The following is a 16,279-nucleotide window of genomic DNA, read 5'->3' on the forward strand; positions in this document are numbered from 1 at the left end:
GAGAAACACTGTCTGTCGCAGCCTTAATAACAGCTTATGGAGAACAGGGTGACTTGAGGCACTAAAGAAATCAGAGCAAATATGAAAGGCAACATTTCCAGATTTTAATAACTAGAAGGAATTAAAATAATAGTTTGTTGCTTAAATTTATTCCCACACTCATTCTGAATCATGTTCTTTTTGGAGGGTGGAAAAAAAAAGCCTTTAAAAGGAGTATTTTGGTTATAACCTGATTTTATTTAGAAAATTCATTTCAAGGTTTTTTCCACGTTACAGTAAGAACAAGCACCACATTTAAATCATGAGTGAGGTACAGAAGTCTGAGTGAGCTGCTCGTTAAACAGCAGAAGCATTAGATAGCACCTATACTCCAAGGCATTCTGTTTTTCACCCCAGAGCTTTAGAAAATGCCCCAAATTGCAGGCTGACTGAGCCTGTAGAATGGTGGATAGCAAGTTACGGAAACCCATTTTGCATCCAGCTCTGGAATGCAGCAAAGGCAAATCACCTGGCTTGGCAGAACAGGCTGGGCCCACCTGCGGCAGATGTGGCTGATTTACGGTTAACTAGATTTTGCAGTGGATAACTAGGAATCTCCCACTATGGACCAAAATACCCTGAATTCCCAGTACTTCCTACCAGCACAGCACAGAGCTGCTCCTTTATGTCACTCAGCTGATTACACCTGAAGATCCACATCAGGGATGGAGCTAAACTGAGGCGTGACAAACAGGCAGAAGACAGAAACAGCTAAGTCAGAGATCATTTTGTAGCGGGAAAATATACAGCAGAGTAGAAGAAATTTTTCTTGCAACCAGCCTACACAGATTTCCACCAAGTCAGATCTACAGAACCACTTTCATCATCAGTAGTTCTTGTCTTAGGCAGCCCTGCTCAGAACGGTGCCACGAGAGACATGCAGTCAGCACTCCTGCACTCCCCTCCTGACAGAAAGGGCTCCCAGTTCCACAGAGACATGGGCACACAAAGTTCTCACTCAGGATCAAGCACGGCGCCTCACTTTTTATGGCTCTGTACAAATGCAGGGACAGTGAGCACGCCAGTCTTGACTTCTGCTCGGATTTCAGGTTTGTGCTTTAATGAGAAGACAAGAGCTCGCACCATTCTGCGATACTGTGCGCTAATGAGACGGGAAGAGAGATGAAAAGCTTCTCGCTCAATATTTTCAGCCAGTGGGTGATCAATCTGAAAACAGCAAAGTATAAAATTAGATCTTTACATTTAATAAGGAGACCAACTGATTGAAATTGGAGTGTGGTGCTTTTCAGTGTTTCTTCATTAATCACCTTAGATTCAAGGAAATCTACTTCCCATCACAAGTGTAACAGGAAGAGCAATTTAATTCCACCCCAGCAATTAAGGAACCAGGCAACATGGTCAGTAGCAGGGAACATATCCACATCTCCAGCTGGGTGGCAGTACTTTGCCATCACAACAGGAAACTAATCTGCAACCAGCTTTGGGTATCAAGCTCAACTGCAATTATAAGGTATGTTGTAGTGTCTCCAGAAAGCTCACTTTTGATCTTGCTGATATAAGGTACCTTGGATACCATTTTAAACTTGATTCCAAAAGCAACTCTAAGACATGCCAAACACTTGGCAACTCTGCCTGGTGCTATAAAGGGAAATGTGGGCTCTCTGTGTGTAGAAGGGGGTGTAATTAAGAATGCAGAAAGGGATTTGCTAAATGTTAATTATGTAGTTATTGCTTCAACATGTGCCAAAACCTGTAATTTAGCACAGCTTATAAAAAAAAAATCCCCCACCCATCAAGAAAGGGTTTTAATTTCACTTCTGCCTTTTGTGCTGGGGAATCTCCCATGCTTTGCATACAGGAGACTCCAGTGTGCCAAGCAGTATTCCTCCAAGGCCTTTGCCCACTCTGGTTTTGCTACCTACCCCTAAATTACCCCTTGGGTCCGTTCAGCCCCACCTTCCCTTCTCCTTTTTGTCAGCCTCCCAGGTATCCTCACTTCCATTTGCAGGATCTCTGTAGCTCCTTGCCTGTCTATGTTGCTCATCTGCTGCTGCAAGCTCTGTTGATGCAGACGATGGCAGCTGCAGGCCAGAAGAGTTATTTTTCCTTGCTGTGCTTCCAGGTGAGTCCTCTTAAAAGGTAATTCTGCTTTACCCAATATTACTTGTTTTAGGATGGTACCACAGCCTTTATGTCCTGTAGGGTCAGACTTTACTACCAGGCTTATCACCACACACTAATGTGCTTTCCAAGAACTAAGCCTGAGACACCGGCCTGGCAAAGGTGAGCTCCCACCTCATTTTTCTGAGGCATTCCCACAGCAAACCATTCTTTTGTGCTGCCTTGGTCCAGATGGACTGGAAATTGGAGAGGTTGTTCTCACAGCTAGCAAACACATAGCTTTGAAACTCTTGAGTGCTTATCACTTGACTTGCCATTTAAAGGATAATTAATGAATAAATTAAAAAGGATAATTATTATGGCATTTCATAGACCAAGCAAACTAGTCATTAAGCCTTGCAGCAAAGCCTTGTTCATTTACTTAAAGATACCTGAGGGATCTGGTATTTATCACCACTTTATATACTGTCAACCCTGCCTCTCTGTTTTTGCAATAGATTTAAATTTACAAATGTTTAATTACTTAAATATGAAACATGCAAAAGGTCCCAGTGTTGCTTTCACAGCTGTTAAGTAGAAGGAAAGACTTTCTGTTCTATTAACTTCCTCCTTCTCTTGTGCAGTTCAACTGCAGTAGATCCACAACTATTCTGTTGGCTAGTTATGTAAATGAGAGCAAATACACCTCACAATTAGCATGTTTTCGTGGTTAACAACCCTCCACAAAAAAACTACCTTAAAAACAAAGCTACTTTTAAATAGGGGCTTGCAGAGAATCACTGAAAATAGGAAGCGATCAGCTGGTCTTGTCCCCACCCTGCAGGCAAGACCAAACAGTAGCTGTGCCTGAAAAAAGGTTGTTTAACTTGTTCCTACAAGAAGTAACTCTTTGAGGCAAAGACAAATGGATCTGAATGCTACCTCTAGATCCAGGGCTTCCCAAAGCAGCTTCCGTGCGTTCTTTCTGAAAGCCTCAGTCTTGGGATCGCTCCTGACCTCTATTGAGGGCTTGTTTGAATGGTCTCTGATGAAAGTTCGCCACTCCGTGTAAATATCTTTGGCGAGGCTGGCCACATCGTGATCCGAGTGTTTGCGCATCTTATTCACTGTGTGACCTGGAAAAATGAAACAGCTTCTTCAGCTTTGGTAGGCGGACAGCATATAATGGACATGAATCAAGTCACATGGGTGCTAAAGCAGCCATACACATTTTTAATGCAAGCAGTGTCAGCAAGACAACCAGGGCATTGATACAAACATAAATATAAAATTAATAGGAATGAAGCCTGGAGTTCTCACTCCTTGACTTCAGCAGTGATTTTTGCCTGAATAAGTAGCAAGGAATTGACCTATATATATATGAAAATTAATTTTTGCAAGTCATCGAGGTGTCGAGAGACGTTTATGTAATACAGGGTTATGTTAATTTTCTACACAGATATTAGATCTGGCGAAAGTTTGTAAGATCGGCTTACAAAGAACTCTGTTTTTAAACTGGAAACCATTTTAAAGCAGCAGATGGTGGTGATGGCTGTAGCACTGTCACATGCAAACATCACAGTGACTTCAAGCAGAATTTTTCCAACCCACAGGGCCTGCAAAGAGGGTTTCCTCTGAGAGGAGACAAAAGGGACCTTCTTTCAGGGGGTATTTCTCTCTGACCACCAGCAGATGTCACTGTTAGGCTTTGGTGGCTCTTCCAGCCCAGCTGTGTTCAGGCAGGCAGTGGGAAGAAAAAATGTTGGGGAAAAGCCCAAATTAGTTGAACATGGCAAATGAAATTACAATTTGGAAGTAAGGGGAAAGAGGCAGACCATGTCATCTTTTTTAAGGCAAGAAGGGCTCTTTGAATAGAGAACCAGCTGCTCCAGTTGCAAACAAAGGCCAGCATGACCAGAAAAGGCAGGGATGTGTGGTCTTGCATTATCCCTCACCCAAGTCCTAAGGAAAAGAGTGAGGGCTGTGTCATTTGCACGGAGCTGCCCTCCTGCTGGGGATTTCTCAGTCTGAGGATGCGCTAAGTAGTTCTGGGCCAATCTGAGGAGAATTTTTTGCATGTTCAGAGGATTCAGCCAAGTCAAATAGCTGCGCCAGGTCTCAGATGGCAAGAGAGTGCTCTGCCGTGCCCGTGGAAGACAGCACAAGGAGGAATAAGGCACAGAGGTGCCCAAGAAGAGCTCTTCAAAAATTTGACCATAGAATAATAGACTAGACAGAGTGTTTGGTAATAAGCAGGCAACCTGGGAGGAATTAGAGGACAGCTGACTTTTTCAGTACAAGCTCTGAAAACTGCAGGCTGGATATCAACAATTTTTTATTGGCAGCTACGCTCATGTTTTTAAAAGCTTGCAAGCTACTCACTTTTGTAGTGACAAGCCAAGCAGACACAAGACAGCATAACATTCACAGTCTAGATCAGACACGATGTACCTATTTTTGTTGAAAGTAACACTTCCTTGGAAGGTATTTTCTTCTTTAGCTCTTCCAAAGCTTCAATCAGGTTCTCTTTTGGTTGCCCAGGAAGCTCAAGCATAGACTTCCACCGTTTTATGTCTTCCACAACCACAACTCTCTGGAAAACAGAAAAGCCATTAGGAAAGCAGAATATTCTTATCATAAATGAGGATACTGGCTTCATCTCAGTTAATAGGACTGTTATCAACACACGAATTATTGATTGAGACATGAACCAGAGTACAGAATACATAAGAGCTCAGAATGATGGGTATTTGTTTGGGATTAGCGCCCTGCCGCAAATTAAGACAGGAGAAACCAGAAGGCAAAGTGAGATGCTTAATCTTCATCTGCCAAACTTAGGGCATGCAAAAGCAAATGTCTGCTAGAAGTGTTTTGAACTTAAGGAGTCCATTGTAAGGAGCCTTTTAATAGGAAAGAGGGATAAGAGGGGGGCAGCTAATCACCTTCAGCAGCTTGACAGAATCCAAATCCTGCTCAGATTTGCTTTAAATTTAATATAATGACAGCAGAGAAAGAATTAGGGAGCACAAGCACAAACTCAGGTGCACTGGATGTTTGCACAATGTTTTTCATCCAAACTGTTTTTGACACAGATGTTGACAGAATGGGCTGCAAAGAGCGTAAGTCTCATGTTTCAGATGTGAAGCATCTTGTGAAGATTCAGCAACGGTCAGACAACTGGGGTGCTTTCTGCACCATTCTTTTGCTTTCTGCCTTATGTTAATAAGCTATTTGGTGCAACAAATGCTTTCTCACTCTGTTTCTACAAAGAGGTGGCAAAGAGCAGCTGAGCTGTTATGCAGGTCTCACATAGGACCGCTGTGCAACCAACAGAAGGGCTCTCCTTGCTGGGGAGAGAAGCGAACCAGCTGCTGAACCCAAACTGTGTGCCCAACCTGACCCACCTTGGTTGAGGAACCCCCTTTCAGTGCTGCAGGGCCCTCTACACCTTTCTAACTCCATTTCCTAGCGCATCCACCCTGCTCCTGGTGAAGATGCCATCTGAGCACTGTGAAGATTTTGGTGAAGAACCAGAACCACAGGTGAATCCCTACTGCTGCTGGGATGGCACGCTGGGATTAACGTCTTCCCTGGCCACAGAAGGACATCAGTTTGGGTTTAATTTACCAAAAGTTTCTCCTGCTGACAACCCCCAGGTCCGTGCAGAGGCTGGTGAAGGCCTGACCCACTTTATAGAATGTCCTGATTTGGAAGGGACCCACAAGGATCATCGAGTCCAACTGCTGTCCCTGCATAGGACAACCCCACAGTTCACGCCACGTGTCTGAGGGTGTTGTCCAGTCTCTTTTTGAACACTGTCAGGCTTGGGGCCGTGACACCTCCCTGGGGAGCCTGTTCCAGTGCTCCACCACCCTCTGGGTGAAGAACCTTTTCCTAATGGGCAACCTAAACCTCCCTTTCCTCAGTCCTAGGTGCCTTAGGCCCAGCCTGGCTTCTCCCGGGGTGCTCCCGCCAGCCCTGCACCCCGCACCGGAGAAGGCCTCGCAGCAGCACCTCCCCTCAGGCTGGGGCGAGCCGTGCCCCACCCCCCCTCGCCCAGTGACCTGCCTTGAGGGACTCAAGGGTGACCTGCCGGTAGGCGCGGGGGGCCGGCCCGGCCCGGCGGGGGCTCTCCGGACCGCGGGCCCTGCGCACCAGGAACCGCTCCATCCTCCCGCCCCGGAGCGGGGCCGCTCGCCCGACCTCCCGGAAGCCGCAGCCCCCTCCCTTCGCGCCCGTGTAGTTCCCGCTGCTGGTGATGCCCTATGGGATGGCTGGGGCCGCCCCGCGGAGCGGACTACATCTCCCAGCAGGCACCGCGCGGGGCGTAGGGGGTTAATCTCGCGAGAGTCCCTCAGCACCCGCTCCCGGCAGTGGGGTCCTGCGGGAGGAGCAAGATGGCGGCGCGGCGGGGCGGTCTGCTCTGCCTCCCTCTGGCCCTGGTGCTCCTGGTGGGCAGCAGCGGTGTTCGGGCGGCCGCGCCGTTACCCGCCGCCTCGTCCGAGGCTTTTGACTCCGTGCTGGGCAACACGGCGTCGTGTCACCGCGCCTGCCAGCTGACCTACTCCCTGCACACCTACCCCAAGGTACGGGCGGGCCCCCGGCGGCGGCTGGGCCCTGCCCGGGCTCGGCCCCGCTCTCTCCTCCCTCCCCCGGGGCTGTGCTGGGGGCTGGCGGGCAGTACGGCCTCGGGCTCCCCTTCCCCGGTCTCCAGCCGCCCCTGTGCCCCCGCAGCCCCATCTCCTGCTTTCTTCCTCCTTGTGCGCCGCACTGACAGGGCATGATAGTGTAAAATTGGCAGAGTAACGAGCTCTTAAACCCACGTTTTAGGGTTTTAAAGGTAGCATTTCTTTATTCAGCTCCTGGCTCGGACCGGGAGTGTCCCTCCATAGGTCTGCCACTGACTAGTCGGTCATACATGGCTTATATTGACAGAAAAATTACATATTCATTACAATTCTTGACAACCATTAGCACATTCCACGCCTGTTCTAACACAAGCTATCTGTTTAAGCGATGCTAAGTAACATTCGCATGTTTATCAGTTATTTCTCAGTTACCAGTTTTAAAAGAATATGTCGTAAATCTATGTCAATTTTAAGAATAGGGTATGGTTACTAAGTACGAAGATTCTATGGTTGCAAGGTCTGCTTATACAAAGATTCTATGGTTAGGAGGTTGGTTAATTTTTAAAGGTTGCTACCTTAATGTTCTCCTAAACTGAATTCTATAATTGCCTAAAATACAGTCTAGTAATTAGAAATACAGGTATCAGACATACCTGGGATTTTCTGTTATTCGAGACACGTCCCTGTGCGTGTTCTCTCAAGCAGCACTGGATGTGCAAAAGCAAATATGAACACAAAGGGAGCTCATGCTCAGGCGCAGCCTGTGGCAGGGCTGCTGTGGAGTTGGCTCATCTGGCTTAGATTGTCGTCTGATGAATACAGGGAATGCAGTGGCTTCTCTAAAGATAGATTTTTCGTTTTGAAAATAGGTGGTTAGGCTGTAGCTAGCCAAAGAAATGCTGCTTACAAAGTATAGCTTTCTTAGTACTGGGTGCTTTTGTGGGTTTGGGTTTTTTTTTTTCACTCCTGTTCCTAAAGAGTCAGCTGTGATTTGACTTAGGCTGTTCCAGAGCTTTTGGGCACTAAAGCTCTGCTGTGTTCATGACAGGCCAGAGATCCTGAGCCAGGACACCAGTGTGACACTTGGGTGTTAAAGGATGAAGTGTAAATGGTGATTAACAAATAGCTAGTCAGAATGTGCAAACTGTGCTTTGATACACGTGTATGGAATTTTTTTTTCATCTCATGATAAAATACTGAAATAGTGTCTGTTGGGAATCTAATTTCATAGGCCGGAGTTTGCTGTTGGTTCAAATTGTAAACCTTTTCTGGTTTGAATTTGGAAAATTATTATCAAAAATCTCGTCTTTCCTCATCCTTCCTTGGCAATATGCTGCGTTATCAGCTGTAGCTCTGGAGCAGATTGAACTGTAAATGATGGGAGCTCTTACCCCCTTTTTGAGATTTCAGACGAGGGCAGCAGGCAAATGGAAGCAGTGACAGTGTCGGGTGATAGGGCTTTGCTTTCGTGTGGTACTTAAATCAGATGTTGTGACTCGAGCTGACACTGGTATCCCCACACAGAGAAGTATCAGGGAGTTACGTGGAATGCAAGTAAACATATCTGTAGTCATGGCGTGTTTTGGTACCTGCATGTGATGGGAGTGAGAAGAGCTAAAACTGAGAAATTAAGACTAAACATTATCCTAATATATTTCCATACTGTTGTGGCACAGTACTCTTGTTTCTGTGACAAGCTTTCAAGGTCAGGGAAAGCTGATATTTCTGTGATCTTTACTATATTTTTGAATTATTAGTTTGTGTTTTTGCAGCTGTCAAAACAGCCATCTTCTCTTTTATTAATTTGGTATTTGTCCTGTTTATCACAAAATTACTGGTGGAAATGAAGGGAACTGCTTTAGTTGTAATTGGAAAATAAGACAAGCTTCAGTAAGATTTTTGTGGAAGACTGTCATAGAAATCTGTCTGCTAAAGCTAATTCCATCTGGATATCAAATTACAACATGTGTTTTCTGCAACAGCATAACTATCTTGGCCACCTTGTCAGTGTTCTCAGAGCTAAGTTTTAATTTACACTCACACTTCTCTACTTTTGTGCCTTTAAAGCATGTGAATGTATGATGTCAGAGACAAACAACGGCCAGTTAATTTGCAGTAGGTTGTACAGTAAGGTGTGGTATGTTTGTTTTATTTTTTTTCTTTTAATTAATTCTGAGCCCGTTTTCCACCAGTACAGCAACTGGCTGCCGTCACTTGAGTGGGTACGTCACTGGTAGTTCCGATGGATCGATTCACAAGAGGGTGTGATGAGAAGCAGGAGCACTCACATAATAGGGGCTTTAGTTCCGCAACGTGGTGAGCACAGTGTGTGAAAAGTACACGTCCACCCCTTTGGGACTGTGGAGAGAAGAAATAGGAGGTTTTCTGTATTTGAATGATTTGAATAGTTGTGGTGAGGAGGTGGTTTTCCCCTTTAGTCCAATATAATAAATAAGAATGTAGGTTTGTGGAACAAGTTTGTCAAGCAGACAGTTGACCAGGTTACTCGGATAGTATACCAGAAGATAATATCTTATTTGGACAATTCTGTGGTAGTACTGATTAGAGTTAGGTAGATACATTGTAATACATTGACGAAATGTATCTTTTTTTGTCTTCTCCTGTTGGGTTCTGCAGTTTAAGTTCAGAGATGGAAGACTATTTACAGTTCGTAGGGTTAAATGTCAGTAAATCTTTTACACCTGTATGTCCTTTAAAAACCAATACTTAAAAAAAAAATGCAGTGCAACTTTGCTTGTGAGCTGTAGGACTGGAATTACAAAACAGAATTTGCTGTTCCAGGCCTGCCCCACCACAGAACAGAGAGCTCTGTTTGAAATAAATCAGTAGTTATGTCAGTGTTAAAGAGCTGTAGTTTGGTTTTATTCCAGATCATCCAGAGTGTCAGGTTTAGCTGGCTTGTAGGTCTACTGGAGGGATGGAGGATGTTTCTCTGGTGGATGGCTTTTTATAGCAGTTGCAAAAAAAAAGTTGTTTATTTTCTGACAATTTATTCTTGAATGGAGAAATGTAAGTCTTTTTTTTGTGCCTTCCCAGGAAGAGGAACTGTACGCGTGCCAGCGAGGCTGCAGACTGTTTTCCATTTGTCAGTTTGTGGACGACGGCATCGATTTGAATCGAACCAAACAGGAATGCGACTCTGGTAAGACATCAGTACGTTTCAACAACCCTGTAGATATGTAATGGAGGGAAGAGCAGGAACGTGCAAAAGGGTGTGGTTAAATTGGTGGGATTACGTCAGTTGCTTTCTGGAGGTTTTTTTTTAACAAATTCTTGAAGTTTATGTTCAGGATACAAAAAAAAATCTTAGGGAAAGGCTATCTGTTCTCTGTGAGTTTCTCCTTACCTGATACTTAGTGTTACTATTATCCTGAATTTCTTAAGTATCATCTGTCATTGTAAATAGATTAGAAACACTTTATTTTACTATAAAAAGTTTGTCATGGAAAACACGAAATGGATGGGGAAAAATCCAGTCAAATTAACACTTTTCCTTTAATAATTCCATGTGACAATTGGTCACATTTACAATTCCTAACAAACTTGTGTATAGAAGTGAAATGTTTAGCTGGAATAAGAGCACAGATCTTAATCTGCTCTCTGCCTTGTAACTTGTGGTCTGGGCCACATCCTGAGGTTTACCTACAGCTGAACTCTTGGGGATGTGGTACATGTTTTGTTTGAGTTAGGCCAGTAAATACTTGAGACTAATTCTCTCAGGTTATCTGTGTTAGGGCAAACATTTCATAGTGGATCTGAGATATGTGTACTGTAGGCCAATTAATACTATTTTTGGAATTGTGTAGAACTTTCATCCGAGAATATTGGATGTTATGTTAATTGGAAATTATTCAGAGAGTAAGTGGGACATAACCATCCAAAGCAGGAAAGGCGGAAGCTCTTAGTCTATAATTAAGCACCAAGTAAGCACTCAAAGGAGGCTTTTATCCTTTCAGTAGGTCATAAAAACAAGAGGCCCAGTGGCTAGCTGAGCGAGCTGATGGAAGGTAGGGAAGTAGAAAGCCTGACATGCAAAGGTGCCAACATGATACAAAGCTGCATGAAATACTCTAGAAATGAGGTAATGCTCTAGTCTATCATACACTGTATGTAGCTGTGATACAGCACGTCAATCAAGTTGTCAAACCACACAGGAAAGAGTACCATAAAAAAGGGTAATGTGGCAATAGACCACATGTAGAGGTAACTGAACAGTTGCTTACTTTCTGGTTTAACTCTCCTTCCCGAGGCTGTTGTCTTTTGCTGGCTTCTGTTCCATAATCTGTTACACTACTTGGTGCCCTAAGTGTTCTGTGCTTGGCAAGATACATCTTGGCTGATCTGCTGCATTCTGTCTTCTGATGCTTCTTTATTTCTACAAACAGTATTTTGGTGGCAGTTTTACCGTGGAATTGCTGTTCAGGTTCTGTGAGCTGCATACTCAGGTGTTTCAGTGTTGATGCTCTGTTCTTCTTAGCCTATATGATTGTTCATTTGTTCTTGGGGATAAGTGGGAAAGCTACTGTCCTCTGTGTTGCTACATGGTTTGAGTCTTTATTTCAGGTAGTGCTGCACCGTTGTCACAAACACTTTACTGTTTTGGAGAAGAGCTATGCCTATATATTGTCTGCCCAATATCTCTATGGGCAGAATAATCTAAATTACTCAAAGAGAATAATTTCTTTGTCTTTATGGTCTCTAGTGAAAAATTAATAGAAACGTTCCATAAAACAAAGAGGTGGCTTCATTTTTCATTAAAAAATATTCCATAATACTTTCAATGCAGTTTCTGTATTCCTTACACTACCAGGAAAATGCTCCTTTGGTTTTCCTGTGACTTCTGCTGTTACCACTAAGGGATTTAATGGACTGATGGTCCCTCTCTTCTTTTTAGGATTCCAGCTCTGTTCTCAGAGATTAAAAAAAAAAAACATCATGTTTGTGTGATGTGTAGAGGAAAAACTATAGCGGTAGTGGGAGGATCAGTGAAAACTTGCACCCTTGGTTTTGTCCAGAGTAACATTTCTGATCGGTTGCACTCAGATTTCAGCTACCTCATCTGTCTGTGCTTGGAGTCCTTAAACTTCATTAGACCTCAGAGCAAATGGTACCCTTGGAGCAATTGCCATCTCTTTCCCTACAAATGGGATTGTCAGTCTTTCAACTGCTGCTTTGTTTCTGATCCAACTTATACTGAAAATGTTTTCTTAACTAAAATGCAGAATTTATCTTCTCATTTGGGGAACTTCTTCCCTGCAGCCTGTACTGAAGCATACTCCCAATCTGATGAACAATATGCTTGCCATCTTGGATGCCAGAACCAGTTGCCATTTGCTGAGTTAAGGCAAGAGCAAGTAAGTAGTTGACATGTTTCTCAAATACCACCTACTTGTTTTCTGTTCAGCGGGTGTCTTCTTTAAATTTCTTCAAATGGAAAATAAATCTTCCTAAGGACTGAAATCTAGACATGGGGTGAGGGGTTAGTGAGAACACAACTTCTGTCCTTTTAGTGTAAAAACAAAGGAAAAACCAGTTAATGTTATGTTTGCAGTTAATGTCCCTGATGCCAAGAATTCATCTCCTCTTTCCTCTGACACTGGTGAGATCATTCTGGAGTGACATGATGGATTCAGCTCAGAGCTTCATAACATCCTCATGGACTTTCTACCTTCAAGCAGATGATGGCAAAATTGTCATATTCCAGGTGCTTGACTTTTTTGTTGAGATTAAGGTGTCTTGGCTGCTAAATGTTCAACTCTGCTCCTTCCAGTCACAGAAAAGACTATGGGGCGCTATCAGAGGTGTTTAGTTTTTTATAGTATTTAACTGCCCTTATGGCCAGTGCAGGGGGGCGGAAATTAAACTTATGTGAATAGTGCATGTCTTAGGGTTAACTTTGTATTAGTTCTGAAAATGTACAATTACAATCAGTGAAAGCCAGATAGCAGGATCTCCTAACTCCTTATTTTGTTTTAGTCGAAGCCAGAAGTACAGTATGTTCCACAGCTTGATCAGGAAACTGGAGACACAAGAGGATCCTTGTCGCTGAGTAAAACAGCTTGTAAGTTGTTCTTTGTGCTTTGGAAGAGCAAACACAAATATTCCCTGTCACGGAAAAAAAAAAAAGTTGCAGGTGGCACATGGAAGCGAATATTTAGAAAGCTGAAATATAATTGTTTGCACTGTAGACTGCGCTGTGTACACTTAGCAAAGTCTGTGATAGAAAGCAAGCTCTGCTGGAAATAGAAATATGCAAGGGCCACTTTAAAAGCTTCCTTTTATGCTCTGTATAGACAAGCTGTGGTGTGTGGGTCTTTTCTCTCGTTGGTCTCCTGACCGCTCTTTCTGCTCTCATATTCCAGCAGACCTACGTCCAGGAAGTTCACAGACATACCGAGGACTTTTTGAAGAGCGAGAAAATGACAGCTTTTTCAAGTGTCTTTCCATGTATGTATATTCTAGAGTGTCCGTACCTAGTAAGGGGGATAATGGCCTTTCCTCTGTGTGTACAGGGGCACTGTTACAAGATCTCAAAGTGCGCCAGGTCTGCTAGGTTCAGGGTGCATAGCAGTTAAAATTGTGTATCTGACTGTTATTGCTATTTTTCCATGCTGGGCCCATGTTGTTTGCAGGCTTTTCTGCCAACTTTGATTCTCCTTTTCATTTCAACTGAACATATCGATAATTTCCTACACTGTTTTTTTTGAGTGTGTTCTACAAACTGTTTAATCAATACTGTGTGTTGTCTGTTCTTTAGCTCTGGATATATTTCAGGGCAAAGCACTGGTTTGGAATTATCTGGTATGAAATGAGACACTTTTTTGTCTTATTTCCCGGCTGAAAATATCCAGTGTATCTTTAAAACTTCGCTGAAGATCAGCAAGTTGGTTCTTCTTTCCCTTACTCTGATTTCTTTCTCTTTAAAATTTTACACACGAAGGATCAGTGAATTGCACCCCAAATGTGTTAACAGAAAAATCTGGTTTTAAAATTGTAAATGGGAAGATGCTTAGCAAGTCTTGTGTCTTTCAAGTCAGGTAATAAATAGGCACTCGGATACCCAAGAGTCTGCAATGGGCCTTGTAGCTGGAACAGCTACATGCATCAGCAGGAAATGCAGTCAAACTGAATTTTTTAGTGAGTCCATTGTCTTCTTTTCAGTGTGTGAAATCTAGTTGTGTTCTTTTCGTTTCAGAAACTCCAGTTGGATTTTAACCACTACACTCGTCCTGTCAGTGTTTGTGCTGCTCTGGATTTGTTGTGCAACTGTAGCTACAGCTGTAGAGCAATATGTTCCATCTGAGGTAATTCTATTTTATAACTTCCAATATTTTGAATTTATTCATTATATTGCTTTTATGTTACAGCTGTCTAGAGACTAAGAAACATTTGGGGGGACATGCAACTAGAAAGAGGGGTTTTCCTATTTTGCTGATGTGGTTAGCAAACAAGGTTTGTTATTTAAATGACAGTTTTATAGCTGAACAATTCTTGCCAGTCCCTGTGGCTGATCCTTACTCAGGCAGCCCAGGTATGATGTCATTTGGTTTGTAGCTCTCTCGACAAACTTCAGACTACTCTGAACAAATGGAGGCTGCTTCTAATTTCTCTGGGAATAAAGCTGTACTGAGGGGTGGATGGTGTAGGTGGAACCCCGTATGGGTTTAATCCAGGAGGATCAATCAGTATGTTATTGGTGAGCACCAAGAGTCTGATCAGAGGGGAACTGGCTGAACCAGCATCCTTTGTGGCTAGAGAGTTCCCCACACTTCTGAAATAAGACTTACAGTATTTGCAAACTAAAGGAGCTGGTACACCGAAACTGTATCTACTGTTGTTCTGGCAGATTTAATACATTTATTTTGGACTCAAATCTAATCCCAGCCATAAATTTCAGATGTTACAGATAGTCTGGGCTAACTCTTGGTGAAGGCTGCAGCTGTTGGAACCATGAATATAGTTGGATAATGAAATGCATTTTATTCACAGTATGGAGAGTCTTTGTCTTAAAGTAAATTGTTTGAATATTTCAGAAGCTGAGCATCTATGGAGATTTGGAATACATGAACGAACAAAAACTGAACAGATATCCATCCTCTGCACTTGTTGTGGTCAGATGCAACACTGAGGAACATGAAGAAGCAGGACCTCTTCCTACAAAAGTCAATCTGGCTCAGTCAGCAATTTAAAAAGGCTCCATTTGATCCAATAGACTAATTCTAACAGAGCTAGCAACTCCTGATTGTTCGTGGTGGTTCTTCAGATAAGAAGCTTAGCAGCCCATGTTTAAATGCAAATAAAGTTACAGAATCAACAGAGGTCATGGGATTTTGTTTTCAACCAGTAGTGAAGATTCAGTCATCTTGAATTTGTTTCCAGACCTAATCACTTTTCACTGGTGTTTGCTATGTGTCTTTTTGCTTACAAAAGCTGTAAGCTTGTTTTCCATACTTCTGCCATGACACTTTCAAACTTATTTGTGTGTTATAGGATGTAATGTGTACATTCAGAGTTAGCTTTGTAAAGATATAAGAAATTTTAAGTAGGCAGGAGATGCCTTTTTAGTGTTGCACTTTCTGTTGTAGTTAAGAGAAAATATTATAAAATTATCTGCTGAATTTTTGTACTTGTTAATGTTCCAAACAACCCTGTCTCCAAAAACAGAAATCTATTTTGTTCTACAGCACGGCAGTATCCAAGATGGAAAGCATTTGTGGGGTGTTGTAGGCTAGAATTCAGGTTGTGAAAGATGGAAACTTTGTTAAAACTTATAGACATATCCCTGCACACACAGAACATAACATGGTCTATTATTCTGTCAAACTTTAGCCTTTAAGTCTTAAATTGCTTGTAAAGTTAGCACCTGTGTTTTCTGAAGAAATTCTACTTTCTGGATTAACTATTCTAGTCTTCTAAGTTTATTTACAGAAACAAGTTGATTCCTGAGACATGAGAACAGACAAATAAAATTGACTCTATAGAAAATGTTGAGTGTGTAGCTTTTGGTATGGTTAATTATGGACAAGAATATATTCGTTACGAAAACCTGTCTTGAGCGTTCCTCTCTTGGGCAGCGTGACCTGATTTTGCTGTATGAGTCACTAACAATGACAACTAACAATGTCCCTCATATTTCTAACTTATTTTTACACCTCTTTTCTTTGAGGAGATGACTACGTGCTGATGCCCATAGCATTGGCAAGTTGAGGATGTATGTGATTTATATTAAGGTCTCTGTGTTTGAAAGTTAGCTCAAATGCATGATCTCCAGCTCATTTTGTTGATTATACAGAACTCCCTCAAAAGTTTAAAAAGGAGACAGAACCAAACAACACCTCTTCAGGTTTTGAATTCTGGTGAGAACTGTAGCGGTGCTGGAGGATACAGTATGTGTTCCTTCACTGTTAAAACTGGTTCGATAGTTGTTCCTAACTTGGCTGTAACACTGGTGGTTGTGTAACTACAGATGATGGAGCTGCACAGGGGTCATTAAACAAGAATATGCATTAAGTGGTCCATACTTGCTGCTG

At 42.8% G+C, this 16,279-nt stretch overlaps 2 protein-coding genes across 5 annotated transcripts; one reads left to right on the forward strand and one right to left on the reverse strand.

Annotated features, from left to right (window-relative positions):
* Positions 1–216: 216 nt before the first annotated feature.
* TCEANC2 (transcription elongation factor A N-terminal and central domain containing 2) lies at positions 217–6,327 on the reverse strand. Of its 2 annotated transcripts, none has more exons than XM_065072140.1 (4): positions 6,169–6,327; positions 4,552–4,693; positions 3,043–3,236; positions 217–1,206 (listed from the first exon to the last, which is right to left on the reverse strand). In XM_065072140.1, the coding sequence occupies exons 1-4, from the start codon at positions 6,268–6,270 to the stop codon at positions 1,018–1,020; spliced, it is 627 nt and encodes a 208-aa protein (XP_064928212.1). In that variant the 5' UTR covers positions 6,271–6,327; the 3' UTR covers positions 217–1,017. The 2 variants fall into 2 exon arrangements, with proteins under 2 accessions (XP_064928212.1, XP_064928213.1); XM_065072141.1 differs by having other exon boundaries at positions 4,552–4,689; positions 6,165–6,308.
* TMEM59 (transmembrane protein 59) lies at positions 2,100–15,734 on the forward strand. 3 transcript variants are annotated; one of them, XM_021295217.2, is made up of 8 exons: positions 2,100–2,122; positions 9,786–9,891; positions 12,009–12,103; positions 12,301–12,453; positions 12,726–12,810; positions 13,115–13,196; positions 13,945–14,053; positions 14,783–15,734. In XM_021295217.2, exons 4-8 carry the CDS (start codon positions 12,304–12,306, stop codon positions 14,936–14,938), a joined length of 582 nt encoding a protein of 193 aa, XP_021150892.1. In that variant the 5' UTR covers positions 2,100–2,122; positions 9,786–9,891; positions 12,009–12,103; positions 12,301–12,303; the 3' UTR covers positions 14,939–15,734. The 3 variants fall into 3 exon arrangements, with proteins under 3 accessions (XP_021150892.1, XP_005498938.2, XP_013223788.2); XM_005498881.3 differs by lacking the exon at positions 2,100–2,122 and adding an exon at positions 6,436–6,686 and having other exon boundaries at positions 13,112–13,196; XM_013368334.3 differs by lacking the exon at positions 2,100–2,122 and adding an exon at positions 6,455–6,686.
* The last annotated feature ends 545 nt before the right edge of the window (positions 15,735–16,279 follow it).

Source organism: Columba livia, chromosome 8 (assembly GCF_036013475.1).
Source record: "Columba livia isolate bColLiv1 breed racing homer chromosome 8, bColLiv1.pat.W.v2, whole genome shotgun sequence".
NCBI lineage: Eukaryota > Metazoa > Chordata > Aves > Columbiformes > Columbidae > Columba > Columba livia.

What these genes read in the sequence shown, in the direction of transcription:
- TCEANC2 (XM_065072140.1), bottom strand. Translation starts at nt 6,270, where the DNA reads ATGGAGCGGTTCCTGGTGCGCAGGGCCCGCGGTCCGGAGAGCCCCCGC. An exon ending in TCACCCTTGAGTCCCTCAAG is followed by an intron (nt 4,694 to 6,168) that starts GCAGGTCACTGG and finishes TCTGTTTTCCAG; the next exon opens with AGAGTTGTGGTTGTGGAAGA. An exon ending in GGGAAGCCCTGGATCTAGAG is followed by an intron (nt 1,207 to 3,042) that starts GTAGCATTCAGA and finishes TGCTGTTTTCAG; the next exon opens with ATTGATCACCCACTGGCTGA.
- TMEM59 (XM_005498881.3), top strand. Translation starts at nt 6,498, where the DNA reads ATGGCGGCGCGGCGGGGCGGTCTGCTCTGCCTCCCTCTGGCCCTGGTG. An exon ending in GCAAAATTGTCATATTCCAG is followed by an intron (nt 12,454 to 12,725) that starts GTGCTTGACTTT and finishes ATTTTGTTTTAG; the next exon opens with TCGAAGCCAGAAGTACAGTA. An exon ending in AGCAATATGTTCCATCTGAG is followed by an intron (nt 14,054 to 14,782) that starts GTAATTCTATTT and finishes TGAATATTTCAG; the next exon opens with AAGCTGAGCATCTATGGAGA.